The sequence below is a fragment of the Zerene cesonia genome, chromosome 13, assembly GCF_012273895.1.
Source record: "Zerene cesonia ecotype Mississippi chromosome 13, Zerene_cesonia_1.1, whole genome shotgun sequence".
NCBI lineage: Eukaryota > Metazoa > Arthropoda > Insecta > Lepidoptera > Pieridae > Zerene > Zerene cesonia.
This window is the reverse complement of record NC_052114.1, coordinates 3523545-3537871: the sequence shown is the minus strand read 5'-3', so window position 1 is coordinate 3537871 and position 14327 is coordinate 3523545. Positions and strand designations below refer to the sequence as shown.

General features: G+C 34.9%; 2 protein-coding genes across 3 annotated transcripts in view; one reads left to right on the top strand and one right to left on the bottom strand.

Annotated features, from left to right (window-relative positions):
• LOC119831366 overlaps positions 1–9870 on the top strand; it is an 18036-nt gene extending 8166 nt beyond the window's left edge. For both annotated transcript variants that reach the window (XM_038354681.1, XM_038354680.1), the window contains exons 2-14: positions 2371–2463; positions 3405–3546; positions 4219–4359; positions 4704–4872; positions 5174–5288; positions 5524–5640; positions 5943–6138; positions 6641–6806; positions 6953–7070; positions 7180–7300; positions 7648–7827; positions 8359–8443; positions 8525–9870. In XM_038354681.1, the coding sequence (XP_038210609.1) occupies positions 2397–2463; positions 3405–3546; positions 4219–4359; positions 4704–4872; positions 5174–5288; positions 5524–5640; positions 5943–6138; positions 6641–6806; positions 6953–7070; positions 7180–7300; positions 7648–7827; positions 8359–8443; positions 8525–9691 (2784 nt within the window). In that variant the 5' untranslated portion in view covers positions 2371–2396 and the 3' untranslated portion in view covers positions 9692–9870. The remainder of the gene's footprint in view (positions 1–2370; positions 2464–3404; positions 3547–4218; positions 4360–4703; positions 4873–5173; positions 5289–5523; positions 5641–5942; positions 6139–6640; positions 6807–6952; positions 7071–7179; positions 7301–7647; positions 7828–8358; positions 8444–8524) is intronic.
• Positions 9842–14327, bottom strand: part of LOC119831367 (ruvB-like helicase 1) — a 6467-nt gene continuing 1981 nt past the window's right edge. Inside the window, exons 3-10 of the mRNA XM_038354682.1 lie at positions 13803–13977; positions 13252–13454; positions 12950–13118; positions 12429–12520; positions 11958–12064; positions 11749–11851; positions 11389–11480; positions 9842–10314 (exon numbers count right to left, since the gene is read on the bottom strand). Of these exons, the coding sequence (XP_038210610.1) occupies positions 10155–10314; positions 11389–11480; positions 11749–11851; positions 11958–12064; positions 12429–12520; positions 12950–13118; positions 13252–13454; positions 13803–13977 (1101 nt within the window). The 3' untranslated portion in view covers positions 9842–10154. The remainder of the gene's footprint in view (positions 10315–11388; positions 11481–11748; positions 11852–11957; positions 12065–12428; positions 12521–12949; positions 13119–13251; positions 13455–13802; positions 13978–14327) is intronic.

Sequence of the window (14327 nt, the reverse complement as noted above, 5' to 3'; positions counted from 1 at the left end):
GGGACAAACATTTGATTTCAAATAATATTTAATCTGCGCTCGCGCTGCCCTCTATCTCAAAAACGATTCAAAATGAAATAAAATGTTTGAAACAAAAGTTGTAGAGAATTTAATTTTCTACAAAAATGATAATAAATACAATTGGCATAAAAGCCTCTGGAAACGAGATATTGGCGAAAAACGTGCAAAAAGTCGTTTTTTTTTACTTTTGACCCCAAATTTTTGAACTTGCGGACGGAGAATCATTGGTGAATTTTGAGACTACTTTTGTCATGCCATCATACAAGTATATACGAATTTACAGCTAGGTAGGCCACGTTTCCTAGGTGAACCCCCTAAAATGACTGGACTATAATAAGACGTGATCTTGCTCGTTCGAGTGACATTTAAACCCAGGACATGTTATTATCATTTATTTTATTTAAATAAAAAATAAAGATTTTTGTTGCAAAACAGCTTAAACAATATTTTTAAATGACACTGAAAATAACCAAATTTGCATTAACTGCAAACCTATGAGAAAAAAAAACATCACTACATGGGAACAGAGTCGTTTTCTGAATCCATTGAATAAATGAAGAACTTTGAGACTAAGATACAAATTTTACAACACTTGAGCAAGTTTTTTCGATAACATTCTTATGCAGTGCAGCAGACTGGTGTATACAGACGAGGTTAACCTTAATACCGTCGTCGGCCTTTCGTTTTGCTAACTATATTGTCGTCAATGGGTTTCAATTGCACAACAAATTCGAAAAACAATTATTATAATAATATTATGTAATGTATTAAATTTTTCCCCTTATCTTGTTGAGTCAAACTTCCTTGTTTTAATCTCAATTAAGCTATAAAAATATTTAATACTTTATTGTCCTGCTAAGCACGTGACATGTATTTTAGTCGCCTCTTTATTTGCGACTATAGATAATATTGTCATAATTATAATCTAAAAATAGCCTGTCTTCACATATTCATTTGAATGCATGACTCAGTTATATGTCAAATTATTGAAATTCAGTAGTTACCTATCAATATGTTGCTTGTTAATGTGTTATTTGATATTTAGATGAATATAATTAATTCATTATTAGGTATGGATCTTCCAATATTGAGTATAACAATACGTAATATATGCATATGTTTCTCTGATAACGTTGATATTAACGTAGCTTATATAGTTTTGGTGCGTATAGGTAGGTATATGAAATAAGATACAATATAAATTTCCTTAAGTAGGTACTGAAAGATTGACCATTTAATTAAAAAAAAGAAAACTCTTCTTTTTATTAGGTACGGCTAATAAAAAACCAATTAATTCGAGACATTTCCATTCATCTTAACTTGCAATTTATTTAAATTTCTCAATAAAAGCGTAACTCATTTATGCACTTAACATTTTCGAAAGAGAAAGCTTCGACAGTTGTTTTATTTGTAGAATTCGCTTGACCTTAGATGTATTTATGAATTAACTAAATTTTCTTATCATCATATCCTCAATCTTTGTCAGGTTTGGGTAATTGTAAATTATAATTAAATGCTACATAATTAAACCTGCAACCAACATGTGGGTAGATGGTACCTAGTATGTTCACGTGAGAATATCAAAATAAGCTGTTTTTATTAAAGTTTCAAAATGTCTAGAAGAGATAATTAGGTGCAAACGAACTTAAACTCTCGTGTTTCATGCAATAAAATATTTAAGCAAGCACTTATTTTCGAAACAATAGAAAACGTGAAAAACTCTAACAAAGGGACTAAAAGTAGACCGCGTTCACATTTCCTCTCGCGTGCATTGAAAGTGACTGTGAGGCAAGATTTAACAAGTGTCAATGAGGTTGGCAAAACCTAATTATAGATACCTTACAAAGACAATTATTCACAATGCTTATTATTGACGCATTTTAATAATAACAGAAGAACTTTTGTGTTATTGTTCTTATAATGTTATATTATCTCAAAACAATCTTGCGATAGTCTAACAATTTTTATTTGAGATAGGTAATATGAAAGAAAACAATCGCTTAAGGATAAGTTATTTAAATATTAAATCTACATAAGAAAGTTACCGTTTCAGTGGACTTGATAGTTGATTTTTAGTTATACATATGTATATCATATCTATTTGGTTTACACAATTGGATGAGCAAATCTGAATTCCATGTACATTGCAATTTTGATTATCCTATCTAGATTTAAATCATAAATTGAATTACGTATATTATTAACAAGAAAGAGAAAGTTGAAGTCAACTAAATCTGCTTTAATCAAATTTTTAATAGATTAAATAATTATTCAACACGATTAGCATAAAATTATGACCATATGTGATAATACAAACGAATCCCACATAATAATGATGGTTTATTACAGGTGTACGTGAATGCCGGGCCGCATGGATGGCGACGCACGTCTGGCGCTCGTTCGCCTTAATACTAGCTCTCACAACTCTAGTATTAGCTAAATGTAAGTCTCCGTTCCGTAATTTTTATGGGCAAAAGCATTGACTACTATTTAGGTATAGTAATTAGCCATCAATTTGATAAATACAATAGAAAATAGGGTGTTAAATACGAACAAAGAATTATATAATTACCTACTATATCTTTGGAACTTGAAAGTTATCTAAAAGTTGATAATATTTGGTAAACATTTGGAAATATTTGTGTTATACATTTTCACGCTAGTTGTGTTACTATTAAACTAGCAATAGTTACCGATACGGTAATTTCTTAAATAAACTTTTTTTTTATTCCATGCACTTAATTGTACTGTAACAATTACATTTTTAACATGTATATTTTGTACCTTAAAAAGTGTTTTCTTACTCATTGGTAAGTGAATAGGTAGTAATAATAATTAAAAAAACTCTATATAAAAATATTGTTCCTTTTAGGATCTTATCTTATGGAAAGAAACAAATAATGTATGTTACATTCTGGTTTACATCCACAATACCGAGAAAAATTAACTATCCAAGTACCTACCCACTCCTAAATCGCAGTAAAAAGCTCTATAGTTTCTCACCATTTACAACGGCTGGGAGTGGCATACTTTCGTTCAGAGTAGGCCACACGTTACTTACGCCATACAATGCCCTACAACATTGGATCAAGGCCGGCAAAAAGCACAGTCTTTAAGGAATTCAGGTTACCTAGTGTCCTCCGTTCTTAATTTGAATTCAATGACAGACGCTTAGGATCACAGCACGTGGCTCGATTATTCGAAGTTGAAATCCTTGGCACAAAACTCGATTTTTTTAGTTTTGTGAATGTTTTAAAATAATTTGTTTAATAAATGGATTTAACAAGGTTTAATACATATTTTGTTTACTACTTTAAGTAACAAACATTCATAGGTGGTCTCGCTATATTGATTAATAAATTATCGGTAAATTCGGGTCAAAGATGCAGAGTTAGAAGCATGGCGAGGCGCAGGGCCGCCGGTGTCGGCCGCCCAAGAGGCTGAAGATGAAAAGCGTGATGCGGAAATGCTGGCAGCTGTCAGGAACTCAATAAAGCAATGGAAAATAAAGAAAACGCGGACTAGGTAACATTTCAAAATCATTAAACACTGAATTTTATAAATAATAAGTAACAGTAACCAAGTAAATACAAACATCGATAAAGATTCGAGTTTCTCTCTCTCGGTGCACCACTAACAACTTTACCAAATGGTCAAACGATGTTCAATATGTGTGTTTGTAAGCCTTTCAATAATTACGGTTTGAGTTACACAACCAGCCAACCAGCTATATATTCAACTGAAAGTTTAAGTAAAGTGCTGAAACCTCAAGTTATTTTACGTAACCCGTAATTAGAAAGGTAAGCGGTATATATTTCAACAGCATCTTTGGGACATACGAATGCATTTTATCTAAAAGTTAATCATGCTTTCACTGGATTTCGCCCGCAACACTTTCTATTGTGAAAAATTAATTTCGCAATGGAGTGTGATTCAGGTTCCCTACGTATAAATAGCTCACGATTCTCACGAAACTTTGTACACAGATGAGTACAGATATACTAATGTGAAATCATTATTAGATCGCGAAATGTCACTGATTGATCATGTTGTGATATTTGTCAGTAGTCTTTATTCATAGCGTGCGCTAAAATGCTCATTTCTACTCGTAGATAACTATAAAATTCTGTGTACTTAAACAAAGCTTTGCAAAATATAAAATACAATAAGCGCGGTGACAACAATTGCATTTTACAGAACAAAGCGATCTCAAGGCAGTGTTTGTTATGGTGAATTTGGATGCTTCGAAGATGCCGGTCCTTTTGCATACTTGGAGACTCTGCCGAGTCCACCGCAGGAAGTTGGAACACAATTTCTCTTATACTCCACTCTTAATAGGTATATTTAATTAATAAAATTATTACAAGCTTCATATCAGTTGAAAATTACTTGAAACAAAGATGAAATAAAATGAAGAAGCTTCTTATTTCTTTATTTTCTTACTTATTTCCTTAACTCGAACTTTTAGAGCAAAGACAAGATTTTATACAATTGCATACGCTTTACCATACGTTTTAAAAACTATCGAAACTGTTTTTTCTTTTAGTTCTTATTTTGATATCGTTGTTCAATAAAATATTGAGGTATAAAAACTCATTAAAAGCACCGCTCTTCCAAAATCTACATGCAATCCCAGCAAATTTCGCATATTTAGCCTTGTGGACTTTTACATCGTCTTCTAGGGGTGACCAGCCTCTACTCGCAGTGTCAGCCAGCAACATGTCCGCCGCGTGGGGCTGGGCGACGCGCGCGTTCGACGCGGCCCGCCCCACGCGCGTCATTGTGCATGGATTTGGATCTAACTGTGACAATGTTTGGGTATATGAAATGCGCTCCGCTTTGATGGCTGTTGTAAGTTTTACAAGTGTTACTACTATCTAAACACAATTAATTTAACATCAGGTGGCCCACATGCTCCTTTGCTTGCTCTGCCATAAAAAAAAATTAGGGAGCAAAGCGAGCTTTATATAATCTCAAAGTCGAAGCTTCTTTTGTGACATCCGTAATATTGTCTACTTGTATATGCTTAGTTATTGCCGTTGGACCGGTAAAATAAATTATCTAAAGCTATTCAACTCCTTGCTATTTCAGGACATGTTCCTGAAATTGAATGTTATTAAAGAAGATTGTAAATCTATGTTTCATTTTACAGGAAGAATGCAATGTGATTTGCGTTGATTGGGAAGGAGGAGCTTCAATGCCAAACTATTTACGGGCTGCGGCTAACACTAGGTTGGTGGGCAAGCAGCTAGCCATGCTGCTACAAGGTACATCCGCACTTCATGCTAATAAATACAAAATTTGAAAATCCCCATCTCAGTCTATATTAATTTGTCAATCTTACTGAAATATCGGAAGATTGTTAATAAACTATATTAACTACTATTAATTGCACAGTAATCGATCATTGAAACAGTAATGTTCCAGATAAGCTTAAAGATCTGTATTAATTCGCAGTTCAATTAATTATCTTATTTTATAGAAATAATGTATACATTTCAGGTTTAGCTGAACACATAGACGTGAGATTCGAAGACATCCATTTAATTGGATTCAGTTTGGGAGCACATGTGGCGGGCTTTGCTGGCTCTGAACTAAAGAATATCAGTAGAATTACGGGTAAACATAAAATAATTACTTATCAGGTAGATGCATTTGTATAAAAAATATATGAAATAGGGAAAGAAAACTTAAAATTCCATATTTAAATGGTAAATATATTATTTTTTAGTGTACTGTTTTATTGTGAATCAAGCACAAATTGTGGTAGCTTGCACAGGAGAAGATACTACTCCCCAAAATTGGTTTTGATGTCCTGACATATGGGGGTAAAGAAATCCCATAAGTAACTACTGACGGACTTTTTTTATGTACAATAAAACATAACATAATACTATTCGATGTAATATTATTAACCTTAGGTCTGGATCCGGCTGGTCCACTTTTCGAGTTCCAAGATCCAAGAGCACGTTTGGATAAAAATGACGCAAAGTTTGTAGACGTAATACACTCCAATGGTGAGACGTTAATCCTGGGCGGTCTCGGAGCTGCTCAGCCGTTGGGTCATGTCGACTTTTACCCGAACGGTGGTAGAGTTCAACATGGATGCTCTAATTTGTGAGTATTTTATAGTGACTGTATATTAATATTAACTATTTATTTTGCAATTTTTACTATTATTCCACTAAGTAACATTATGACGCAAAATTTTGGAAGCATGGATGGCTGGTTATTTGTTACTTTTTTTCGTAAAAAGTACTGAATGGATTTTAATGAAACTTAGTATTTTCTTGTGTTTGATTTTACGCGAGTAGGTATTATACATATAGAAATTAAAAACTTTTTAACGGATTTTAAAAGCGATTTATTCAATAAATGGAATAAATCCGTTAAAAAGTTTTTAATTTCTTAATGAAACTTTACAATAATATACCTTATATAGTAGAATGTAAAAACTAGCTATTGCCTGTGGGTTCGTCCACGGGTGAAACCGCGCGGCGCAGTTAACTAAAAATATGATTTTAGATATTTATGAATATTTCGGTCTCTTCATCGCATTGTCAAATATACATAAGCTAGCTTTATATAAAAAATACAGTTTTGTTTTTCAACTTTGCAGGTTCGTTGGAGCAGTATCTGACTTAGTTTTGCCATGGGCGGCCGCATCTGCTGAAGGCAGATCTTTATGCAACCATCGCCGAGCATATAAATTCTTCACAGATTCAGTATCACCAAAATGTCACTTCCCTGCATTTCCTTGTACGAATTACGACACATTTTTGGAGGTAATAACGATTAATAAATATTTTATTTAATCAACACTGATCGAAATCGTTTTTACCGACTACAAAATAGGACAGGATTACTCAATTAATTCCGACTCTTTTACTTTTTTTCTGTCCTTACTAGTCAAAATAATAATTTTCTTCAGGGTCGCTGTTTCCCCTGTAACAGCGAGCGACGTTGTGGCAATATGGGCTATTACGCCGACCGGTCGCTTGGAAGAGGACAATTATATTTACTTACGAGAGATGAAGAGCCATTTTGTGGTATGTGTTCAATGTATTTGAATAATATTATAATAGCCTAATATTATAATACCAATACTTACAGAATTCGAATAAATTTGATTTCATTTAAACACTATTTTCTTTGTAGCACACCAATATCACGTGGAGGTATGGGGAGGAATAGAGGCGAATGAAAAACCTAATTTCGGACGAGTCACTCTAACGCTTCATGGTGATTCGGGGTTGAATGAATCTTTCCCTATGACTAAGTAAGTTTTGTGTGAAATTTTCGTAAACATTCTTCCATATTTAATCCCTAATTTATATACTCACCAAAACACCCAGATCAAGTCAATTATACATACTTTTATCGATTATTGTCGATATTTTTAATCATTTCTCGTCATTGTAATATGTTGAAGACGCATTACAGTCAATTTAATTCAAGCAACGTGGCATTAAAGTTTTAGTACACCGGAGAACTTTTAAGATCCAATGTTTTCTGGCGGATCTTTTACTCTTTCACCTAGTATGTGCAGCAGTATCATGCTAACTACCAGACTGCATAGCACAGAACTAATAAATGTATTCATTTCACATCTCACGTCTGTTATAGACGTGAGGACAAATCCGGTTCCCACGTGTCGCGGTGGACGCGCGTGCTGGTCCCGCACCCCGCGCTGGGCGTGCCGCTGCGCGCGACGCTGCACTACGCGCCCTACGGCGGCTGGCTCAGCGCCGGCGCTAAACGCGTGCACCTCGATAAGCTGCTCATCACTGATAGCTTCGGCAAGACGTGAGTCATGATTCGCATTTAATTCAATTATTATGCTTTATTATAAACTGTCTCCGCAGCTTCAATCCCGTGGGACATGCGATTTTTTAACCAAAACCAGTGCATAGTTCTTGAAATTAACACATTAAACAAAACAGGCTATTCGGCAATTTATGTATAAGTAGGCAAGGTATCATAGGTGTCATTACAAAAACTAAACGTGTTTGTACACATTTAGATATATTAGCGCGGTTATTCACTAAATTATAGCCTCATTGATTTGTATATAAAAATTTCATGGTGCCATTAGCATACATAATATGTGCATTATAATAAATACCTTTTAGCCATAAGCACGAGATAGTTGATGGCTTAAAAGTAAAATTGGTAATAGAAAAAGGAGCAAGCATTTCAACTTTTTGGTCGATATCTATATACAGAAATAATAAAGAGCAACTGATCATATGAAAACACAAACTCTTATTTAGATTTTTTATCAGCTTTGCTATCCAATAATTAATTAATTATACGATTTACTTTGCTTTTTTTCAGTTCTTCATTTTGTAAACTTCTTTGGCTATTCACGGACGAATCGATTCAGTTGCCCTTATATCCAGGAGATTGCGAAATCAAAGAGGTATACAATATGTTCCGCTAAAGTTACTAATAATCCCTTATTCATTATTAAATATACGAATATAATATATTTGTTTTACAGATTGATGAAATAACGAACGAAACAAACATAGAACAAGACGTAATTCTGAGGGAAAACGTAACGAAAATAATTGGTGATGATCCTCACGATAATGAGCTACCAGAAGAATCTCCACAGCAACCGTTTGCTCTTATTGATAGTAATTATGAATGGGAGGAAGCCACTGACACGGGACGAGCCTTCGGGATGACTAACACAAAAACAGCTCCTAGTGGTCTCATTGAAATAGCGGAACCCGTCTTGAGACCACGCCCCAGAAAAACTCCAAGACAGAGATCAGATAACCGTGAAGAAATTCATGAAATATCCGAACCGCTCTTAAGGCCTACACAAGCACCCAGACCAACAACCGCACCCCCACTGAGGAAAGCTAAAAATTACGACGTTTCCACTACACCGACAAACGATGATTTAAACATTAAGGACGACAAAGAGGAACAGAGCTTCGCCGTACAGTTTCTCCCCGCACGACTGGCGTCTTTCATATCAAGAGCAGAACGCTACGCTAGAGATACTCTCCTGCCTTTAGTTTCCGCCTATGCACCACGACTGCCAATTTTTGGTTCTAGAGAATTACCGAGAACCACCGCCCGGTATATACCCACAGAAGACATAAATGTCACCAGTTCAGTCCCCGTACCTACACCCACGTTAGAAATGAAAATTGAAATGCTACATACGATGGGACCTCCGGGAGAGAAACGAGAATTCGAAACGCCTGAAGATCCTGACATACCAGTAGTGATATCAACAACTACCACTACTTCAACAACGACAACCACCACAACTACTACAGAAAGAATAAGAGCAGCACCAACAGAAATGTTGCAAGTTGTAGCAGGACCGTCAGTATCGACCAGCACTGCGTTACCCCCAGTAGCATTGCGTAGTGAAGGCAAGAAGATTGTCATAGTATATCCCACTAATGCTAGAGAGGAAAAGAAAATTCGATCCCACTCATATCCTGAAGAGATGCAATTCGAGGCTCTGTATCGACACACTGCGGAGCCTACAGCAGTAAGGGTCGATCTGCCTACGTTCTCCCCACCGACATCAACAACCCCGAGTACCGTATCACCAGTTAAAAGGTCTGTCGACTCTCGATACATACCGATACCTTTCCTTAAAAACTTGAAGATAAACGAATCTGACAAAGGGAACAAATAGATGTAAATATTGAAGTATAGTCTTGTACAGATTGTTTTGTTTGCGTCAACTTGCTGAACGAGGTTGTTATTTGTATAAAATGTATAAATCGGAAGGAATGATCAACATTTCAGCTGAATTGAATGTGTACATAGATTAGAATAAGAGACATTTTTATATAATTAAACTTATTTATTAAACATCTGTTTTATTGTCGTCTAACATAACGCATTTGGATTGAAAATAAAATGAATCGACATAAAAATAAATCACAGTTCCTTAATGTAAACAAAACTGCACTTATGCATAAACCTATCCAACATAAAGCTATTTCATTTTAATGTATTTTATCGCCTTTACATACAAAGAAAAGTATACAAAATAAAGAAAATGTGTCTTTCCCCAATGGCAACCTCGTCTCCTTCTGCAAAACCTATGCACTGCGACTCCACGCCGAGAGTATCCGAGTATCGCGGACGCAGGTTTACTTCATGTATTTATCGGAATGTTGCGTGAGGATGCGCGCCGAGGACTTGGCGTCGAGGAACAGCGTGTGCACGGCCTCGATGTGCGGCGGCGCGATGCGGGTCGCGCCGTCCGCGCGCGCCGACAGCGCCGCCGGCGTCAGCAGCTGCGCCGCGTACCTGGTTCACATTATACTATGATAACTGATCACACTAATATTATAAATATTGTAGTAAATATTTGTTTGGATGTTTTGAAATGATGAAACTACTGAACGGATTTTGATGAAATCTGGTACACAGACAGGGTATGAGATGACTTGGATGATAGAATACTTTTTACCCCGATTAATGCTCCCTTGGGATAAAATAGAGACAAGTTCTCTATCGGGCGGAGCCGGCACGAGCGTCTAGTCTTTAAATGTATTGTTAGATGCAACCTTTAGTTTAAAATTTTTAGATGAGTTATTGTCATACAGTTGTCACTTTACATGTCAACTAATCTAGAGTTCAAATCCTATAAAACATCGCCTTGATTTGAAACGGGCGTATTCGTAGGGATTGTGCCTTTGTGTTCGTACGTTATTTATTCAATGCTCGACCCAACTATCCTCACTTTGATAATAGTCTTTGTGACTGGCTGCGATTTGTTATCAACTGACTAAATGAATTTAAATAGGCAGATGTGTAGAATTGCAGTACATTATTATTACATCAAACAACACATTCAACTACTCAACCGACTTTAATCCAACATGCAGTTTAATCCAACTTAAAATAAACGATAGTTTATATTTTCAATTACGATAAATGACTACCCGGGCGGAGCCGGGACGTGCAGCTAGTACTATATAAAAGTAATACATACAGCTGAAGTTCGTTTGTTTGATCACACTTATCTCTGGAATTATGGGCCGATTTGGATGAAATTAGACAGATATATAGTATGAGACATAAAATAGATTATATCTTTTCCTCTGATTACAGAAGAAAAGAGAGGGGAATCGCTAGCGGATAGCTAGTTGTGGATAAATACACTCGAAATTTATTTAAAGAAACATTTCTCGACATTAATATTCCTATGGAACTTGTGTTGCGTTTTGACTATGTGACTGTAGTTATTTGTATTATTAACATAAATTTAGATTAGACCTTGTCATTGTGCGTGTGCGCTACATGGAAGTTTACGGTCCTGTATGGCACAGCACAAGTGAATTGAATTAACTCTAAATATAATTAAGTATAACATATTACCTAAGTGTGCTGTTGGCGCCAATTTCTGACAATGCAGCGAGAGCGTCATCGTCAATTGCAATACCTTCGGTTGCTGCTCTTAATTTTAAAATCTGTAAAAATTAATAAAGGAAATGTACATTAATAAAACAACAAATTGACAAAACCCGTTAGTCTTCTTATCACATACATTTTATACTAATGAAAAATATTTTCAAGTACTGATAATATGTTGTGTGTACTGCTTGCACACAACATATACTAACACCTCAACTTTCACACATTTTTCAAGATCAAAAAGAGCCAAATCGGATCATCCATTCTCGAATTTTATGGAGACAATTACACAGCTAATAATGATAAATTTTAATTTACACATACCTGCAATAATTCAGCTTTATTATATGGTAATGTCCTAATAATTAGAAGTCTATCTAAAAGGTCTAATGGTATTCCATGTGGAGAGATTATATCTTCAGTTCCTCTGAAATTCAGAACAGTTTGTTATTTGCTTTATATAGTATTGTTAAAAAATTACATGATATAGAAAAAGTCAAAATTAGACCAATAACTTTCCAAAAATAACAAACCTTATTTGACAGCGCCCTCTATTTGTAGCGAATATAACTATCGGTGCAATCGCGGATTCTAATGCGCGATGTAGGTAGGTAAATGTTTCTATATCTAACATATGTACCTATAATGGAATTTAAACAACATATTAGACGAGTGAAATTATTTATATTGAAAAACGAAGAGCGATAAACTATAAACAGTTTTATATTGATTAAAAAATTTAATTGTGAAAATTTAACAACTATTGCTTCGAAAAACAAACATTTTGTTTAAAGATTTGTAAATTTTTTTTTAAGATTTACAAATCTTAAAAAAAATTTTACAAATCTTCCTACAGATATAATACATATAATTTCTACAGATTTACAAATCTTTCTACAGATATAATACCATAACATAATTTCTACAGATTTTCATGTATAGAATATAGACCATATTAGTACTATGTTATGCTAGACAACTTAACTTAAATTATTGGTACATACCTCATCAATGAACAAGACCCCTGGTACTAATTCTGCTATTCCTTGATCTATGTACTTATTAACTACTTTATTTATTTCCTTTCTTAACTTGTCTGAAACAAAAAATATGTAAGATTCCGTAGTTGATAAACTTAGCAAGCAGGATATGTTTGGTATCTATCTTTTAATCATCCAGCAATATGATGTCAACACAACAGCATTAATGATTGGAAGTTAAAACAATTATTATCTTTATATCTTCCCTGTCCATAAACTTTGTGCACACCCCTAGTTATATTCAACCTATCATGTATGGTGAAGCTTTGGAACGATTTACCAGCTACGGTGTTCCCGAACAATTACGACATTGGGGCCTTCAAGAAAAGAGCGTATATGTCCTTGAAAGGCCGGCAAAGCACTTGTAACTCTAGTGTTGCAAGTGTTTATGGGCGGTGGTGACCAGTTAACATCAGGCGACCCACCTGCTCCTTTGCTTGCTCTGCCATAAAAAAAAAAAATCATGTATGGTTTTGGATGCATACCTGTAATTTCGGTCTTTTTTGGTTTCATTAATTGTCCCATCATAGACATAATGTCATGTCCACCTTGAGGCCGGGCATTGGCGCAGTCCAAGTCATGTAATGTTACATCCTGCACAACTTCCTTCTTTTTGTGAACATCACCTTTAGGCAATGGTACATATTCCTCAGCCTAAAAATATTAATTTAAAATACATTCGTAGCAGAAGCCATTTATATTGTGGTCCAATTAATGGAAAATTGTTTGATTGAATCACATTCATGAACTGAAAAATGATTTTTTCTTGAAATTTTTTTAAACTTACTTCTAAATCAAACTCAGTTGCAAAAGTGTCACTCCTGCCTTGTCTCTTTACAGCACCCGAGTTTGCTTCAATATATATAACGTCTCCCACTTCAACCTTTTCTTTTTGCAATGATTCATAGATAGTAGGATCTAATTTCAACTGTTTTGTTCCTTTGGCTGTTTTTAAGCCTATTATAACATGGGACACTGTTTTACCATAGCCTGGAATAAGAAATAATGTGTATGCCTTACTTATATTAGTAATAGAACATATTATAATAACTAGCAAATTGCTATATTTTATTGCATGATAACTTAAAAAGCTACTTCCAAATTTAGATTATGAGAATTATCTTAAACTAGCTGCGCCCTGCACCCCGCGTAAGTCCGTATCCTGTAGGAATATAGGGATAAAAAGCCTATATGTTATTCCAGTTGTTCAGCTATATATGTAATAAATTTTATTGAAATTGGTTCAGCAGTTTTTGCGTGAAAACACACACATCCTTACAAACTTTCGCATTTATAATATTTATCTTATATAAATTAAATTAAATGTTTCTTTCATACCACCAGCAGGGTTTTCCGTTTCAACAGGTGTAAGTTCGGTTACTTCGCCTTCATAGACTTCTTTTGTTTCTCTTATTCGCAGTCCTATTGCTCTACGGAAATTTTCCATCAAAACTTCTGTCTTTTTAATTTCTGTGCTGTATACTTCACTTCCAACCATCGGACAGAAAGGTACCTGAGAATTATTGTAGATAACATCACCACTGCTTAAAACAGTGAGGAAACCAACATGTCCGAGAATAAAAAAAAATCAACGACATGTGAAATCTGCCAATTCGCACTTGGCCAGAGTGGTGGATTATGGCCTGAACCCTCATAGGAGGCCTGTGTCCCAGCAGTGGGAACATGTATGGGCTGGTGATTATGAAACCAAACCAAAATGTTCGCCTACACAATGAACAAGTAAATATGTTCATACATTATAAAACAGTACCTGGATGACCGAGGTTTGCTCGGTATTTTTTTTTTTTGTTTTAACTTTAATTATTCGCCAAAAAATAGTATTATTATTCGCCAATAGATGTC